This window comes from Echiichthys vipera, assembly GCF_963691815.1.
Source record: "Echiichthys vipera genome assembly, chromosome: 5".
NCBI lineage: Eukaryota > Metazoa > Chordata > Actinopteri > Perciformes > Trachinidae > Echiichthys > Echiichthys vipera.
The window spans coordinates 15,470,207-15,489,292 of NC_139830.1; the positions used below are offsets into that span (position 1 = coordinate 15,470,207).

The 19,086-nt window shown below is 42.1% G+C and overlaps 1 protein-coding gene across 2 annotated transcripts; it reads left to right on the forward strand.

Annotated features, from left to right (window-relative positions):
* The first annotated feature begins 959 nt into the window (after window positions 1-959).
* mnta (MAX network transcriptional repressor a) lies at window positions 960-18,564 on the forward strand. 2 transcript variants are annotated; one of them, XM_083913728.1, is made up of 6 exons: window positions 960-1,138; window positions 7,220-7,808; window positions 8,142-8,183; window positions 8,467-8,578; window positions 15,354-15,546; window positions 15,723-18,564. In XM_083913728.1, the coding sequence occupies exons 1-6, from the start codon at window positions 1,066-1,068 to the stop codon at window positions 16,535-16,537; spliced, it is 1,824 nt and encodes a 607-aa protein (XP_083769854.1). In that variant the 5' UTR covers window positions 960-1,065; the 3' UTR covers window positions 16,538-18,564. The 2 variants fall into 2 exon arrangements, with proteins under 2 accessions (XP_083769854.1, XP_083769855.1); XM_083913729.1 differs by lacking the exon at window positions 8,142-8,183.
* Window positions 18,565-19,086: the final 522 nt, after the last annotated feature.

Sequence of the window (19,086 nt, forward strand, 5' to 3'; positions counted from 1 at the left end):
ATTGTATTTGTTTGTATTTTTTGTTATTATTTTATCAGAAGGCCATTTTATATCTTAATATCATTTAAAATATATAATTAAGATGTCTAAAAGCCATTATAAATCATTTCTCCTTAGTTTTTTTAATTAAATACTTCAAAATTCAGTACATTGCATGCAGTACAGTGAAACAAGTGAATCCCTTCTTATAACATGTGGATACATTAGACAGACATAAGATTAACATAAAGGTAAGCAACAAACAAAACAAATAAACAAAGGGAAATCACAAATTTATATTAAAAGTGTTTCTTTGATACCTTGCATTAAAATACCGCAGATACTTGGATAAACAGGGGTTGTGTCCCCGTTTTTTCCGTTAGCTAACATATATTTGAGTATAATATTTGCTCTCTTCCTTGTCATTGTATAAAGGGGTTTCGTATATCTTTTAAATTCTCTCTTAAATACTAGAAAGTGAGGGAATGTTTTTAAATATCTGTTTTTATGAATAAAAATCTAATATAATCACCACATTCACCGTGTAATATTCTTCTGAATTTCTCCGTAGTTAAGTTGCTCTCTTGTTGCGCTGAAGTGGTTGCTAAGCGACACATGACTAGCAACCGTGTGAATGCTAACCGTCGTTTTTGCAACATTTTGTTACATTTGTCTGAGAAATGAAATGAAAAAAAGCATCAGGTGAGTTTTACAACAGTCCCAGTCGTGACTCAGCTCCCGGGTGTAGCTTTATAACACAGTTGTTAATCCAATCCTAGCTTAAAGTTCCGTGTTTTATCGTTTTCTCGGTGTGTGTGCATGGGGAGGGAGCGTGTCTGTGGGCGGTTACAAACGGTGCGTGATTCACAAACCCCTTGTTTGTTCCTACTACTTTGAGCGCCATCTTGTTTGTAACTCTTCAACGTAAGTGGTAGAGTTTCTACCGAGGGGGTATCACATTACCCTTTTTTTCCAGCGTTTAGACTGGGACCCTCTCCCTGTAGTACTCGGGCGCATTGCTGCATTTCGCTTTAACGCCTTCCTCTTTAAAACATTAAGTCACAGTCTCTCTGTAACTGGACAGAAATGAGCATCGAAACGCTTCTGGAAGCAGCCAAGTTTTTGGAATTGCAAGCCCAGCAACAACAGAAAGCACGTGGTAAGTTGGTATTTTTATTAGAAATATAATCACGTTTTTTCAGTATTGCTAACTGTGAAATAGTAACCGTCCACCACTCAACAGCTCAGTGTAATGCTTCTGTCAGAGACGCGTTTTCTGAGTTAAAAGACAAACCCTTTATGTTCACGTAGTTCCGTTCGTGATCGTAATTAACGTTTACAGCAGCACATTGCCTGTTTGTTATTACATTTAAATTAAAATACGATTAACCACTTAGACGAGCACGTCTCAGTCGGTGACATTATTGTTTTACTTTCATATTCGTCAAAGTGAGCAGACGCGTTTGCAGAATGATGTACACCTCTTGCTTTGGTTCATGTAACAGTGTGGTAAACCTAAAATCCAAATAATCTAATAAACATACACTGGCTGCTGCAGTATCAGGAGCTACTGCATTGAAACCTGCTGCATAGACAGGGTTATTAATGGTAGACTGCACGGACAGCAGCACTGTAAACTTCTCAGATCCTTTCCCTTTCGTATTTTTCCAGTATATTTATGACTGGTGCACGAATGGTTTGGAGACATTTCAAGTGAAATAACCGAAACGTGCGAGATAAAGGGCGGTGGCGCAGGGGATGCCAAGCTCGTTTTATATAATGACCTGACATCTTCCGCCGGGGGATCAAGTGACTGTGTCCAAGGCTTCCCCTGTATGCATCTGCGCTCCTCAGTCACGCCATATGCTTTAAAAATGTACTGTTTTTGTTCTTTAACGCTGTAGCTATATGTGCATGCTTCAATCTGATTGATTTTGTAAAAAAAAAACAAAAAAACACACACACATAAACTCCCTGGCCTTTCCGTCGCTCGTGGAGAGCTTTGAGTGTCTGTCGATGACGTGTACCAACCCACCACGCCTCCATATTTTACCAGCAGGGGGTGGCCCCGCCCCTTTCACCACGTGCGTGCTGGGCTACCCCTCCCAAAGATTGTTTATGAAGAAGATGAGTCACTACTACATGCAGTCTGGAGAAAAAAATTTGCCCACCTCCTCAAAAATCATTTGTGTGCTCCTAATTTTGCAGAAGAAAAGCAAATGCTGCAGCTCCATGGCTAAAAAAAAACACATGCAGTGTGTCCCAATCCCATACTGCATACTGTCTGCTGTATACACACATTTACAGCTGCAGTGCAGGACATTAATACATGTTGTCACTACCAAGCCGAATGTTTTCCAAAGATTTTTGTTTCCTCACTTTCACAGTGTGATATTTAAAGGTTAGATATGGGGAATAAGCAGAACACCGCTGTCTATAGTGTCTCAAGATCGTAGTCGCAACAAAAAAAAATAAATCCACCACTCAGGTTGCCAGGTTTGTCAGACCCGGCCCAGTAGCCTACAGGGGCCTGGAGTCAGTTTGAACCCATCCCCTACAGCAAATCGCACCATAAAAACAAGTATTGCAGAGGAGTTGGAATGACAGTTACCGTTAGCTGTTAGCGTTAGCCTTTACTGCTAAGTAAACGCATAAGTTAGCTTAGATAGCCATTTCGGCATGTGTTTTAATGCCGTTGAACTCCTTTATCTCAGTCCATGGAGTGAATGCTTGGCCCATATTGACTCTGGTTTTTGCCCGTCTCCGTTCACTGAGCTGCTGGGACAAATAAGCAGCTGCAGGATTGGCAAACTCCATTTCACCACTGCTAGCCTACAGTAGCTGCACCCAACAACAGACAGCCCTGGCAACCTGCAATGCCGGACGCTATTGGCTGGTGCCATGGAAACAGAACTTGATTTGTCAAACTCGTACAATTTAAAAAGAAAAAGTACTAATATAGACTAAATATTTTTATTTATTTATGGAAAAGCAATACTTTCATTCTCTACCCCTCAAAACGCCCTGTGGGTGTATTATTATTGTTATCAATATTATTATTATATATTTTTTTAAATATAGCTTTTTTTTGAAGATTTATCATATTCAACATGTAATGTGAACTCTATTCTTCAATATTGCACCCACTGAAAAATGTGTAACTACACAACTTTTTGCTGTTTTTATCTGTTAATTGTACATCATTTGTTATAGATGTCACGGTTACAGTATCATTTTCATATTTTTATTATTTCTATTTATGTTATTGACTACAGTACTTTGCTTACTGTTATTTCTTTTTCACTATTGTATGCATTGAACACCAAGCAAATTCCTTGTATGTGAAAACGTACTTGGCAATAAACGCCTTTCTGATACTGATTCTATTACCTTCATAAATCCACACAGTATAACGTAAAACAAGTATTAGAAAAATGAGCCCCTTACAAAAATCGATTTTCTTCATTTTGTTTGTGAGTAAATTGGTTGAAAAACAGTGGATATAAGTTACATCAAACACAACAGTGAAACATGTCCTTAAACCTTCCTACTGTATTAACAGGACACCTGTACCCTGTAAACACAGCCAGTGTTACATGTCACTCGCCCTACTTGGGCACAAGTGACGTTTCTATAACACACTTGAAAGTGGTTCAACACAGAAATGAGGGAACTGCTGTCCGTCCACGCTGAAGACAGGTTTACACAACAGCTTAGGCATGCTGCGGTAAACAAGCTGTTGATATAGACATTTTACATTAAGGATGTGTGAAAGCGAAAATTATATTATTTTGGCAATTACATAGATTGTGAAAAAGCCTGCTTCATCTTTTATTATAGTGCTGCAGGGATGACGTGTTTTTGTAGGCCATCCCGGAAGTTTGCTTTGCTAGAGTTCCCTGGACAAAAATTAATGGGACTTTTCCTTTGCATTATTGCAGAAAATAAGCTCTGCGGCGTTCAAGATTATCTTAACAAATGAACACCAATGTTATGATTTTTGAAGCGTTAATGTAATGTAAGTGAAAAGCTAACGTCGGAACTAGCCTCCAACTGATTTTACTTGTATGGCGTGATGATGTTTTTTAGTCTTATTTAGCGACTTGTTAATAACCACCTTTTTAAAAAAAAAAAAAGAGGACAATATTTTGGCTTTTTATGCCTTGTATTTGATAGTACAGCTGAGGGTTGATGAGAAATGAAGATGTTTAGCCTCTGTAAATGGGGCGCCCAGTAGCTCACCTGGTAGAGCGGGTGTCCCAGCATCCACCTTCTGAAAGATGAAGGGTATTTACTGCCATATTTTATGTAGTTGAACAAAACATTAAAATATCTTCTGTCTGTTTACCACATACCTTATTTAAGGCATAACCATAAAAACATAAAATCTGACTGGGGGAGGGAACCAAAAGTGAAAAAGTGCTAACTCACGTCCGTGTTCAGGACTCGTTTCTGCAGCAGTATTAATGGAGACGTTTGTGATATTCAGAAAGGCTCAGAGTGAGAGCTCCTGCTTCTTTCCTCTCCCAGCTCTTCCGCCATGCTGCATTGGGAGAGCAGAGTCCTCCCCCCTCCTCCCTCTCTGCTACTGTAGAGCAGGTCACTGTGTGGAGAAAAGTAGGCCAGTGTTTCTCAATGTGCTGCAGTTATATAATGTCTATCGAAAATCCTCTTGTTTTTCTAAGTGCTTCATGAATTTTCTCTCAAAAAGGCACTCCTCGGTCTAGAGTGTGTTGGCACCACAATACTAAATTACCAGTCTCTCATAAGGACATTCAACACCTTTATGAAAGCTGGCTAGCACCATAACCAGAACATCTTGTTCTTTTCTGCTTTCTTCTACTTAAAAGAGAACATTTTTCAGTGTAACTTAATATACTCATACAGCAAATGGAGACGCACTGGCCTGTTAAATATGATCCCAATAAATTGTTCTCCGGGGTGATTTAGACCTGGAAATGTCTCCTTCTTTCACATGGTTTCTTACAATGGTAGGACGTGTTCAAGCTACACTCTCCTTACAAATATTTTCATATGAACAAAAATATCTAAATGTGCTTTTTAAGCTCTTTTGATAGGCCTTATATGTGAGCCAGGCCTCACTCAGTGAAAGCTTTGTGAAAGTAGGGCTATAATGTTCCTGAACTTTGAACCCTTAACTGCTAGACAATGTTGTTAAATTGTAATCTGTGAGGGGGCTCACTATACACGGGGGAATATTAAGTAGTATCCATCACACTGAAAAGTTACGTTTTTTCACCCTAACCTAAATAACTAAGTGCTTAAACAGTGTAATTTTCAAGGCAGAACTATTATAGATTATCCCAATATTCACCCCCCTTAAATCGAAATAATTCACCGCAGAGGCAGAAATATTTCATAGTATAGTAAGCTCAGTTGCAAGTTTATCAGGTACACCTGGCTAAAAACAAATAAGTCGTGTTGTGAATCGGTCCAGCTTCATGAACGTTATGTTCAGTTTCTGTTAAAACTGTTTTAGAGAGGAGTTGATTGAGCCGAGCATTTTTCAAAGATGCGGTTCATGGTGCTGTTGAACGTATATACGGATGCTTCTGTCATTGTGTAAGCTCCATTTACGTCAACAGGGGTATCTTTCCCTGATAAACTGGCCCCGGAGCTACAAGTCTGCTTGTGATACAGTGTCCATAGGGGACGGTGTGTTTCTAATGGCTTTAATCCTTAACGTTGATCCTGAACACTACGAGTGTGAACTAGTCAGCCTCTTTCTCCTGCATGCATTCATCATGGAGAGTGTGTTTACTAACTACTATCTCCAAAATACTGCAGTATGATACAAGCAAGAGTTTCCTGGCAAATGGTTGTCACATCTATCAGAACACTCTCCGCTGTTTATTTTTTCCTTTTTTATTCATCTTCTTCAACCGCTTATCAACCTGGGGTAACTAACTTGTGCCGTTTCAGAAGTGATCTCCAGTAAGAGTGTCCAAATAAGTTTTTATTTCACATGGCATGGTAAGGGTTTCCTCCCTGTGGGGCTTTGTTAGTAGAGATGTAGAGCTGACTTGCACCAGCCCCCCCCCCCCCCAGGAAAAGTCTGAAGCCAATTTGCTATAGTGGACAAACTCTTGAATTACAACTTCCATGGAAGAAAAACACTTTTCCCCATTGACCGGGGAAAGTCTCTAATTTACCTTGCAGTGTGGCGGAAGTTGTGCCGACCATCTGGGTATTTTCTGACGCGGACTTTGAACTTTCTTGGCTTCATGTGCCACTGAGCAGCTTTCATAGGAGTGAACGGGCCCCCCTTGACCGCTGTGTCCAGATCTCTTTATACATCCATGAAATGCAGCCACCTATCTGGGTTTACATTACAGCGAGATGCACCTCCATTATAGCACCAGCCTTCTCTCAGATTGTGCTTAAATTGTGGCAGGATTTATTCTGTACATGTAAAAATACACATACATTTAAGCCTGTCGTGGAGCACTCACTGCTGTTAATGTAAGATGTTTGTCTTTATGTAATCATTTATTTGGCATCACTGCTGTATTGATAAACAGAGCCTGGTATGGCATAAGTTCTGGGTTATAACGTGATGTTTTTTACCTGCCACTTTAAATCTTGAACACTTTGTTACTTAACGTTATGAGGAAAATTGGCATGAGTGGCTTTGGTTTGTGTATGTCGTATAAGAACTTGTCAATGGTTTGTCAGTCTTTGGTTTATATTCAGTATACGCCAGTCACAGCTGAAAACAGGCCTGTTTTATTTACATTACATTCAAGTTCTTTCGTGAATATCTTAATTAGAGCTGCAAAGATGAATAGATTGATGTGTTGTTCTTTCTCAACTAATTTGATAATTAATGTTTTGAGCAATTGTTGAAGAAAAAATTTATGAAAATGATCTTATTCCAACTTCTTAAATGTGAACACTTTCTGTTTTTTTTTTTACTCCTCCATGGCAGTAAACTGAATATCTTTTGACTTGAGCTTTGGGAAACACCAATCGACATTTTTAACCATTTTCTAATATTTTACGGACCAAAAAATTAATTGCTTTATTGACCAGGTGACATGGTTAGTTGCAGCCCTAATCCTAATCAAGGTCATGGTTCTATTACGGATTGTTTGCCTGTAATTTATCAAAACTAAAGGATATTCACATTCTGTGGTGTAGTGATTTATAGTACCTGAAGTGCTCATAGGAGGACACTGTGGTGTTTCTTCTGTTAACTTGCCTTTTGTTTCTTCCACAGAGGATGAGCTAAAGGAAAAGCAGCGCCTGGAGCAGTTGGCAGAGCAGAGGCGCTCTGATGTGAAGTATACCTCAACAATCCACATCAACAATGTTTTCAAAGCAGAGGAGCTGCGCACTGAGTGCCACCTGGCGCCTGCCCCGCCCTCTCTGCCTCTCCCCTCCATGCCCATCACCGTCATCCCCATCCCTATGGTCACCCCCAACCCAACAGGCTCACCCGCCCTGCCTGTCGCCACGCTGTCCCCTCCAGCTGCGCTACCACCTGCCGCCACCCTGCCATGCTCTCCACAACTCAAATCTGAGTACCCGGCCTCTGTGCTGACCGCCAACCACAAGCAGCTGATACAGAACCACCATCATCACCCACAGCTCATCCCCCAAACTAACAATACTAAACTACTGAAGCAGCAGACACACCCGCAGCTGGTTCAACGCTACCCTGGTTCCATCGTCTCGCCGCCCCAGCAGCATGCCTTACTCCCTCAGTCGGGCCCTGTGGTCCAGCAGGCTCCTCTACTGAACGGCCCCATCAGCCGGGGGAGTCCTCCTGATGACAGCCGCCACCTAGGCAAGAAGAGGCCTGGAGGGTACGCCTATTCACTTGTTCACATTGTAGTTTAAATTGGACTGCAACCGACTATTACTTTTTATTGATCTGTTAATATTTGTCAATCCATATATCAATCTAAAAAAACCCTCATAGCATGTGCCTTGTAATGATTTTAAATGCAGAAAAACAAGCAAACTTTAGCATTTGTGAAGCTGTTATATTATTGATATTTCACCTCTAAAAGACAGAATATTGTCACTAAACTATCTGCTAGCAACAAAATAAGAAAACTGGTTGATTTTTATTATTCCTGTCACATTGCCCTTTTAAACGCCAAATTCTTACTGTGCTCTCATCTGTGCTCTTACAGGGCAGGCACAAGAGAAGGGCATAACAAGCTTGAGAAAAACAGGTGGGTTCAACCTGTCTACCATAGGGCCTCCTTAATGAGAGGGCGATCTGAGGTTATTTGTATTGTTACATGTGAATAATAGTGTACTAGTTACGTAGTGTGTTTTCTCTGAAACTGACTGGTGCCTTTGAAGCAGTTTAATTTTAATGCTACCCTTGATCGTGTTTAGTTTAGCACACTTAAATAAATCTTTGTGGTTATCATCTGTTTCTAAAATAAAGCCAAGTGCAGCTCTGCCATTGCCGCTGTCTCAAATTCCCTCTCTGTGTTTTGTGTCCGTCAGACGAGCACACTTGAAGGAGTGCTTTGAGACTCTGAAAAAGAACATTCCCAACATAGACGAGAAGAAGACCTCCAATCTGAGTGTGCTGAGAAGTGCGTTGAGATATATTCAGGTAAGACAAGTCTACTTTGCTAATACAAAGCCTATTACCTCAACAACTATACTATGACAGAGCTTTATTGTATCTGTCGTTACACTAAATATTCTAGCAGCCTGTGTGCTGCCTTCTCCAGATTTGTGTGAATCTTGCTAAGACTTTTGTGCAGGTTTATTGACATTCATGATTACTACTGAACAACGGAGCCTCCATTATTTTGAAGCCAAACTGCAGTAGGAGCTGGAGTCTCGGTACAAAACGAATGGCATATGTCAAGGAAAATGTGTATGCTCCTTTTTAAATATAAGCCTGATTGCAACTGCATTATCGGCTCTGAATTTAAAGAGATAGGGATGTATGGTTAAGGCTGGGTATCGTTTGAAAAATTTGATACCAGGACCCTTTGAGTGATACTGCAGAGTTCGTACAGGTGCTGGAAGTCCATAGCCTCGTGAGAACAGGATAGTCTCGCGAGCTCCATTGTATTTTACTCGCAGATCTGTCTGGTTTCCCAAGTGACCGAACCAATCAGCGTTGGTTTTGAGGCGGCTCGAAGTGTGACACAACGAGAAGCGACTGTTCAGTGTAAAAAATGGCGGTTTCCGCTCTGTTAGTACGTCAAACGCTTCGTTTATCTGATCGGTTGATTTGGCCTGATTTCCGCCTCTTCCCAAAAGATTCCAACCGAGAGTTCCCAGATGGATATGCTGAGCAAATGCGAATTATGCTTGTCAATCCATCTGGTGGAGTCGGGTTAGGAATCCCTTGAAAACACTTGAATTTTAATGTGGTGTTTTCAAGTTTTGAATAAAGTGCATGAAAGTGCTTGAATTTAAGGTAAGACAGTCTTCCTTTTGCCTTTTGTATTTCAGTGTTTGGATTGTCACTGAGGATAACACTTCCTCATTTTGAACGGACTCTGTGTTTAATATTAAGAACATGTGCCATGTCCACAAATGACTGAGGTGTTTGAGTCGGGTGCTCACTGTGAGAGTATCCTGGTTGTAAACACCTGGTGCACCGCTAGCTTAGTGTAACTTTTTCTGACTGACTGGGTTATTGAGCGTGTCATAGTGTGAGTGTCTTTTCTTCTTCTCCTATAGATAGATACTGTAGGTTTGTTAGGTTTAAATCTGAGGCACAAGTTCACCCGTGGGCCTACAGTGTGGCTGGCATGTTTATGTGTGCATTTGTGCTGTAATTGTTATAATGACATAGTCACAGGTGTGCAGTGCTGTACAGAATAATTAGGTACTTACCTGGTTATACTATGTGGTAATATTTGGTGTGCACAGTGATAGCCTTTTGCTTTTGGTGCCTGCATTATTCATATTGCATTACTGTGGTGCAGGTTTACTAATGTTGATGCTGGGAGAAGCAGCAGTCTGACTATTCCTCTCAGAGTAGATACTGAGGGAAACTAGGACAGCGTGGGTGCAGATCGTCACCCAAGCTCCCTCTCTCTGTCCCCTTTCTGTGTGATTAAGCAACACAGCGTTAAGAGTGTTGTGTTCGACTGGCAGACTGACCTGCCTCTCTTTTCCTACTATCAACAACTGAGCTGGACAAGAGATACAACAGTTACAACCTCATCATGTCTAGTGGAAAACACTTGTTAATGTATTAATTAATTATTTTTAGCTCAATTGAAGGTCAATTCTTGGCCCCTTTCTCCCCAAGGTGTCTTTTTTCACTGGCCTGGTTTGTCTTGTTTTGTTTTGGAGTGGTGGAGTAAAAATAGAGAACTTAAGGTGACAGGAAGCCAAAACAAAACACGTGTTCACACTGACATCTTGACATGGGTGGTACAGACCTTTGTGTCCTGCCTGCGTACGCCTCCCTCCCTCCCCGCCCCTGTCCCTGCCCTCCTCTGGGCTGGCAGCAGAGAAGCAGCCCGCACACAAAAACACCGAGCTCAGGAGAGGCTTTAGGCTCAGCATCACATTTCATTTGATTTATCTTGCCTGTTAACTCAATTGTCAACTTGGAAAAATAAGTGCAGTTTGAAGTTTTATCAGTTCTCCACAGACAGGCACTGGCTTGGCTCACAGCTACATGGTTCAACTTCTACTTCTGCATTTCATTTCCAGGGTTCGTACGGTTGCTGGAAATCCCACACTTGAATTTTAGTGTACTGTTGTCAAGGTTGGACAAGTATTTGGATTTTGAAAAAAGGGCTTGAAACTACTTGAAATGTTATATTGGATGGCATATATGATATAAGACAGAGAAAAGAAGATTTCCATATTTGAGAGCCTGAAAACAGCTATTTCTTTCTATTTCTTCTTTTGCATGAAAAATTGACTTTTGATGATTAACAGATTATCAAAATACTTGGTGATTATATTTCTGTCGATCTATTGGTCGAGTTAGTGTTCCCTTCGTTTGTCGTCCTTCTGTAGAAAGCAGTCTTAAACCATCATGTTTGTTGTTTTTAGGACAATAACATCTAACTTAATATGATAAACAAGTCCAATAATAAGTGCACTGAGTATTGTACTGTGTACAGACATGTAGTTTACCACAGCTATAAGGTGTTGGAAAAGCATGAAAATGTACCTTGAAATGCTTGAAAAGTGGGAGCCCTGAATTTCAAGTCCAAATGACTCTGCAACTAATTGACCACAAATTGCAGGCAAATGAACTGTTTTACTGTTGGATTGTGTTTTTATGTTGACAGTCTACATATAACATATTGTTCCTAAAGGCTTTCCCCTGAGCCTGTAGTGCTGCTGTAAAAGCCGAGGCTGTAAAATAAGCCCTGATGCATAAGAGCTCCTCCTCTCTACTCCCCCTCCCGTCCTCCCTCCATTCTGCCTCTCTGAGCTTTTAAGGCCACATGAGCAGCAAGCACATGGCTAGCCTGAGCTGCGTGACGTCACCCCCCGTGCTGGGCCCCCGCCCATCACTGCAACAGGCAGGACTCGTCGTACCACCAGGCTAAGCTGCCAGCAGCGGGGAGGGAACATGGTGCGGTAAACACAGGGCTCGGTTTACTCCGCTCGCGCTTCATTTCCCCTCAAAGATGACTGAACTTGTTCCTCCACTGCTTGTCCCCAGAATGCCAGGTTGAAATGTGTTCTGCCATCTGGTGGAAGAAAATCTGAATGTAGAGGTGGAGGAAGGTGTTTTTAAAAAAAATATTTTTATTTCAAGTAAATTATATTTAATTGTACAGAAGTCTTACCTTTTAAAAGAAAGCACTGATGGCTTTGACATTTATTATTCATTCAGCCTTAAACACTAAAAGCAATCCTCTTTAAAATGGTGGTGGTTATGGTTTTACTTTTTGTGAAAGTCTCAGTGACACAAGCATGTAGAGTCAATCTCTCTGGAAATTATTTTCAGAGGAAAGAAGAAAAATATCTTTATCAGCAAGGTCTCCTGCCCAGTTATTTCAAGGGATAAGGACAGCTATGTGACAGAATACCCAACCACAAATATATAAGTGGAGTACACAATTGTTGTTTCACAGTACTTGTTGACAGCACTGGTCACTGGTTTGGACTATCGACCTGTCTTTAGCCATGATGAGGTAATCAGGTCAGTTATGACCAGCACAAGCTCGTACACAGTTGTGTGCAAAGGTAGGATTTCTTTCAACAGACAAGCCCTTTATTGTTGAAGTCAGGAACCACGTGAAGTTCTCTGTTGCAGCTTGAAGGCGCAGTGAGACAAGGGTTTATGGTTACTACACTGTCACAAGACCTTTGTGCAGAAGCCTGATCAGTCATCCAGGCAGAGCAGCATGTCTGCAACGTGGCCTCCTTTGCTCCTGGCCCTTTAAGAAAACCCAGCCTTGTGCCGTCTGCTGCAAAAGTGAGTCAGTGAGTACAGCTTGTATTGCTCTCTTTCAATCCCCCGCTCTCTGCCGCCCTCCCTCTCCTGTTCTCTGTGGGGCCATGTGCTCAGCACTCGCATTGCTTGTGACAGCAGTTGAGCAGTGTTTACCTTCCACGCAGACGCACACACATATAATGCAGCCTATCCCTGAGCGGATCTAGATTTTCACAAGCAAGTCCGAGGTGGGGCCATGTCTCCCTCGAAGGAGGAGGTTCAGAGGCTCAGGGGTGCGGCCGTGTTTAAAGAGACAAAAGGTCACTGTGGAACAAACCTGGTGACATGATTAACGGGGTGATGAAGTCATGTTAGATCAACAGACTTGGTTTTCAGGTTTAAATGGTTAATCTGAGACTAGCTGCTTCTTAAAAGACAAACGCAGCGTTTGCTCTCTCCCCCATGAGCACTGAGACACACTGAACTCTCGCTGTTTGTGGAGCGTTTCTCTCCATGAGTCATAGTTTGTGGCATGCACAGTTGTGGAGCCGCTCACATAAAGCTGCCTGCTAATACAGAAGTGTAAAAGGGAGGCAGCCAGCCCTCAGTCCACGTGTCACATATTTTGTACGCTCTTTATACTTTTTCATTGTGCTCTGCTGACGACCTTTTTGAGATGGATGCCACGTGAGACAATATTCATGCATTTGAGTAATTGTTTTTATCATTACATCCAGGTGTAAAAGAACGCTTTACATGTTGAAACACTGTCAGGTGAGAATTGAATAGCACATGAAGGCGTGCATGGTCTTTTAAGTTGCCATGACAACCAAAGATGAGGGCATTTCAGTACATCATGTGTTGAGACCGAGGATACTGTTCAGACTGAAGTAACGACATAGAGAGGCTGCCGATGGCGTTATTCATTCGCCAGTGGTGTATGATTCAACAATAATTATTTTAACAGAACTGAGATGATCATTTTGATTCTAAGGCGGGTAAATACACCTGGCGTGTGTGCGCGTGCGTGTGCGTGCATGCGTGTGTGTGTCGCATGGCCCGTGCGGTTCTAATCCTGGATAAGGACTAGGGACAGGTGCTGAATTACACAAGGCCTGCCTTTTGTCCCCCTTTCCTATTTATGTATATATAAGTATATTACACTATAGAAGTATCTCTTTTAACACAGCTGCAATTAGCCAAACACACACGGAAGATTTCCATTGACACTTTCAATGAGACTTTGGAAATATTCAAATTAGAAATTGGGGTAATTAAACAAACTGTGTCATATCCAAACATAAATATAAAAACATTTTGATTTGTCATAGGCAGACATCCATCGTGTGATATTTGCAAGTTAAAGATTAAACAAATGTATTTACCCCATAATATAATCAAAATTTACTTCACTTCATGTCGTCCACAGGCTCAATGTGTGGCTTCAATAGTCTTGTGCTCTGGGCTAAAACACGTGGCCTCAATAGTCCAGGGCTCTAGATATCTGGCATTGAACTGAATCTGGTTGTTTCAGTAAAAAATAGGCTAAAATATATTTTCCCAACGACATTTAAAATACCCGTTAAGGGCCAACCTTCAATTTTTGTAAATTCCAGGTTTATTCCCATAAATTCCTGTTAATTCCCATGGAAAGTTTCTAATTTTCAACCCTACAACCCCACACAGCACACACATGCATGCGCTTTCTCAATCCAGCGCTGTCACACAAGAGGACCTGCACATGTACGGGACCCTCACACACAGATGCACCGTGACATGAACACTAACAGGAAGTCCACCCTTTGGGGAAACGGCTTTATGAACCTGAGTCATCAGGTTGTTGGTAACAGATCTCACACAGTATCATTTCCCTGCGCGTCTCCCTCCGAGGCCAGAGTGTAGGACTCACTTTGACCAGGCGGAGCTCGACGTCTAATAAATTATATGAAGTGTTCAATTTCAAAACACTAATCCCCTAACAGCGTAACCCTATCCCGTCTGTATTACCTTCTCCATCAGTTATTTATCTGGAAAGAAGTTGGGAATTTAAATTGAACAATTTTCTCTGTACATTAGCATTACTCTTACACAGTTTGAAGTTTGCTATGGTCTTCATAAATGTTTAATCTCGTCCTCCTGTGTCCGTGTACAGGGAAGTCCAGTCCTATTTGTTTGGTTTTTGTCAGCTGACGGGTTAAGGGAAATTGGGTCACAGAGAGTCACTGCCTGGAAGCACCTCCTCCTTTCCATACTCGTCTCCTGCCTCCTTCCCTTGTGCTTCTGTCGCTGTTATTTTGCTCCCTGCACACAGGCTCAGGTTGTAGTTATTTTTAAATAGTGATTTCTTATTGATGAGCTGTAAAGGCAGCAGGGGCATACTCAGGGTTTTCTATTGGGGTTTACTGGTGCTTACTGGTACTTTTGTTTTTGAACGGTAATAATACCATATTTTTTTTTCAGGGGGCATTTTCTAGGAATCCACCGGCTGTCGCTGGAGGCTGAATTGACATGATTTTTACATAAATTAATGAGACAGCCTCCTCCTTTGGTGCCTAAAGTGGTTTAATATGGAATTGTTGTTGATTATGTTTTTTAATTCTAATCTGATTCTGGAAAATAACAATACCTGTAAATGTAGTTCAGTAAAAAAAAAGTGTAGGGGAGTGGAAGTATAAAATAGCATCAAATAGAAATCCTCAGTGCCTCAAAACTAGTTTATCACAGTGTAACAAAAGCACCAGCTAAGGCCTCAAACACCTTTCTGTCTGACACAGTTTCAACAAAAGCAAAGCGTCACAAAGACTTTATTAAGAAATAAAGATTGAAAGAAAGGTTTTTTTTTGGATGCTGCTGTGTTGGATTATTGCCTTACGATGTACTTGTGGGGCTCATCAACCGGTAACAAGGTTTACATTCTCCGGTGGCAGCTTACACCGTCATGGAGTCACTCCATTCATGATTTTACAGCCTAATTATTTAGGAGTTTAACCATCTTCTGCTTTATCCTTTTCAGACGTTGAAGCGGAAAGAGAAGGAGTACGAGCACGACATGGAGCGACTGGCCAGAGAGAAGATAGCCACGCAGCAGCGATTAGCGGAGCTGAAGAACGATCTGAGCCAGTGGATGGATGTGATTGAGATCGACCGCATCCTCCGACAGACGGTGCAGCCAGAGGAGGACCAGGCCTCCACCTCCACTGCTTCAGGTAGACTGACAGTCAGGGCTGGATTACTGGAAGCGTGTAACAGTTCTGATCTACAAACAGCTAGCAAAACCAGCTACAGCATCAAACCTTTCCCCTTTTTTTTTAAAATGTAGGTGTCAATATTATCCGATACAATGTGATGTAAGAGTTAATTATTTCATCCGTTTGCGTTGCAGAAGGTGAAGACATAATGGACGATGACCTGGAAGACGACACTGCGCAGAGAGCACAGCCTGCCTTACCTATGGTGCCTCAAGCCATGAAACCTGAGCTGCACAAGACTGCAGCACCCACTCAGACCCAGATCCTGACCCCCACCACACCCACCACTACCTCCTTCATCACCCAACACATCTCCATCCAGCACAAAATCCCTCTGCACCAGCCTCAGCTCCAGCCGCGGACGGTGGCTCCTGCACAGCCCGTGTCCAAGCCTCCAGCCCCGCCTTCACTCTCAGCATCCAGCACTCCCACCACCCCCGCTCAACCCTTGATCCCGACCCAGACACAGATGGTGACCGCGTCCAGCCTACACCCCACAGTTATTGCCCACGCCTCAGTGTCCCACCCCTCAGTCATCCAAGCGGTCAACCACGTCATCCAAGGAGGGGGTCCCAAACATATCGCCCACCTGGCTCCCTCCACAACCACCAGCACTGTCCAGTTAGCCCCCGGCCACCAACCCATCGGCCATATCACCGTGCACCCGGTGGCCCACTTGAGCCAGCATCTACCTACCCTCTATCCCCAACCGGTGGCTGTCACGCAGTCAGCTGTGGTTGGTCACATCACCCACACCCTAAACCACGCCCACCCCCACATGAACGGCACTGCGACCAGCCAGACAGCTGCCACCATCGTTGGCAAGCAGACAGCAGTGAGCACCCAAATAGTGGCCCACCACCCGCAGCTGGTGAGCCAGGCAGTGCTCAACCCTGTGACAATGGTGACCATGCCCTCGTTCCCCATCAGCACTCTGAAGCTGGCCTGAACATGCCACCAGGCCCACCAGGCTGCGACACGAAGGCGCCCCTCGATAGGGGAGAACCACAGGCCTCAGACCAGGCCGTCAACGAGCCCACAGTTACGGCGGGGGAGCGGCTGGACACCTCGCGGACTCACTGTCATCCACAAGCATTACAGCTGATATAAAGCCGGGAATATTACTACAACAAAACCTCTTTCGATACTAGTCTACCACAGTGTCCTGACATCGTGATCCTGAATTCAGGATGTGGTCCATAGTCATAACGTTGAGTGTGTGCGGACAGATGCTTAGACTTCACCCGTCATCCGTTGTTGCAGATAATGGAGCAGTTGTCATTTTCAAATGAGCTTTACAGAAACAGCCTGAAATGGGGAAACGTCAGCGCCCCGTCACTGTGTTCATAGGTTGTGGTGGTTGGCTGCACTCCCAGCTATCACTGTGACTGCTGTGGATTAACCAATAATAGATCATGCACTTGAGAGGCAGCATTTGGTTTTGAGGGCTGTGACCGTGTAGGATCAGAGTGCTGAACCCGCCATAACGAGCACATTGGGAATGTGATTTAGAGGAGCTCCTCCTCTCCAGCAGAGGCACATGCTGCAGGGCTGGAGCAAAATCACGGACTGAAGTCCTCAGTCCACAGCTCCTGCAGTCCTCGGTAGTGGTGCGTACAGCAGTAGCTCCCCCTGCTGGCTGATTGTATTCAATGTAATACAACTACCCCCCATCAGATAACGCTCACTGAAAGCAAAATATATGCAGTTTTTTCAGGGTTCAGTTTTTAGTGGTGGACACTCACATTGTTACTTATCTCTAGTATTTGAGTATACTTCAAACATACTGGGGACTTTCACTGAGCACAAGTACAAGTTTTAGTTGTAGGATAAAGTTATGTTTTTGTCACAGCTGCTAATATGTTTTAAAATGTCTTTGCCAAATAGAATCAGTTTGTTATGCCCCCTAAATGTAAGCAGACAGTGGTATGTTTAAATACTAAACGTGTGAGATACAAACTCAAGTTAAGGGAGTGTTTAAAGGCTTCGAATGTGAATACATAAAGGTCGATAAAATGTAGTAAAGTTTATGCTGTGTTGCAGGTCAAATGGTAGTAGGATGTGTGTTTGCATGCTGTGACTGCATGCCATGACTCTGTTAATTAGTGATAATCTTGAAAGCGAGGTGCTGTCTGTTGTTCTTCGCAGAACTCGACAAGTTGCAGCAGGAATGTAAGAGTTTTTGGCTCAGAATCGAAGCTCCGTCATCCATAACTTTGGGCCGGTATCAAGTGATTTCAACAGCTGACATAAATCCAATCAATGTGCGTTTTTTTCGCAACCATCCTTTTCCAAAGCTAGCACTGTGAACATTTCTATTAGTCTCAATGAGCAGCAGTTTAGCGTAGCACTTGCTATATTTCATCTGAATGTACTGATCTGTGAAAGGATGTGGAGTAGTGCACTCATCAGAAGTTAAGCCCTTTTTTTTGCTTTATGAAATACAATTACTTTATTAAAGTATCACGTGTATGTAAAGTGTAACATTTAAAAATGATTTTGTATTTTAAAATTGACTGTTGCTTGTATCATCTGGAGAATGACTTGTTCTGTTCAGTGTAAGTTTGATAATATAGTTGTGTTTTTCTGGGACCATGTACAGTGCTGTACATCGGGGGTGACGACGACAGACCTCTTCCCACGATGATTCGCATTCGGCCACTTTGGAAAGTATTCACCCCGTAATCGTTGAATATTTTGTTCTGATGCAATATGATTAAAAATGAGTCTCTTAGTTTTGTTTTGAACTAATTCATTGTTAAGAATAAGTTGTTTTTTCACCCTCATATTTGATACAAGTGATCCTGAACAATTCACATTGAAATCATATTGTAGCAAAACAAAATGTGTAAAAATGAACGGATTGCGATACTTGATGAAGCAACAATATACTTGTGTGTTTTTCCCTATGGAGAAAGTTTAAGTTGTAAATAGCCTGTAAATGTTGGGCTGCATTTAGATCTAACTGTATTATGTAAAAAGCTGGGGAAAATATGTAAAATGAAAAATTTATAAAAAAGATACTTAATAAATTGTATTATGTTTACAAACATCTAAAGCTGCTTTTGTGTTGTTTTTAACCAAATGGTCATTTTTCAAATATTTTATTAGTATTGCAACAATACAAAGACTGATCAGGGTCTGGGCCTGAAAGTAAGATGTAATAAAGAGGTTTATGAAAAACAATCTTACAAACATCTAAATACAATGGCATTAAAAAAAGTATGCCCTAAAAAATCTCAAGTCATAGCATGGTAAGCCATAAAAAGTAAAGCAGGTCATAAAAGTGTAATAATTCATAGTAAAGTATGTCATGAAAAGTCAAAGTGGTGTCGAAAGGACTCACAGTATAGAGTGAAAGAAGTCCAGGTGCAACATAAAGTCGGGTCTGTTCGACGTTCCTGGAGGAATTGTTGGTCTCTGTAAATCATAAATGAGTCATAAGAGTGTGGTACAGACCTACTTTTATATGTTACGGGTCTTGAGATAACTTTTATT

Excerpts from the sequence above, each read along its gene's own strand:
- mnta (XM_083913728.1), top strand. The coding sequence starts at position 1,066 with ATGAGCATCGAAACGCTTCTGGAAGCAGCCAAGTTTTTGGAATTGCAA. Across the intron at positions 8,184-8,466 it reads AACAAGCTTGAGAAAAACAG|ACGAGCACACTTGAAGGAGT; the intron begins GTGGGTTCAACC and ends TGTGTCCGTCAG. Across the intron at positions 8,579-15,353 it reads GTGCGTTGAGATATATTCAG|ACGTTGAAGCGGAAAGAGAA; the intron begins GTAAGACAAGTC and ends TATCCTTTTCAG.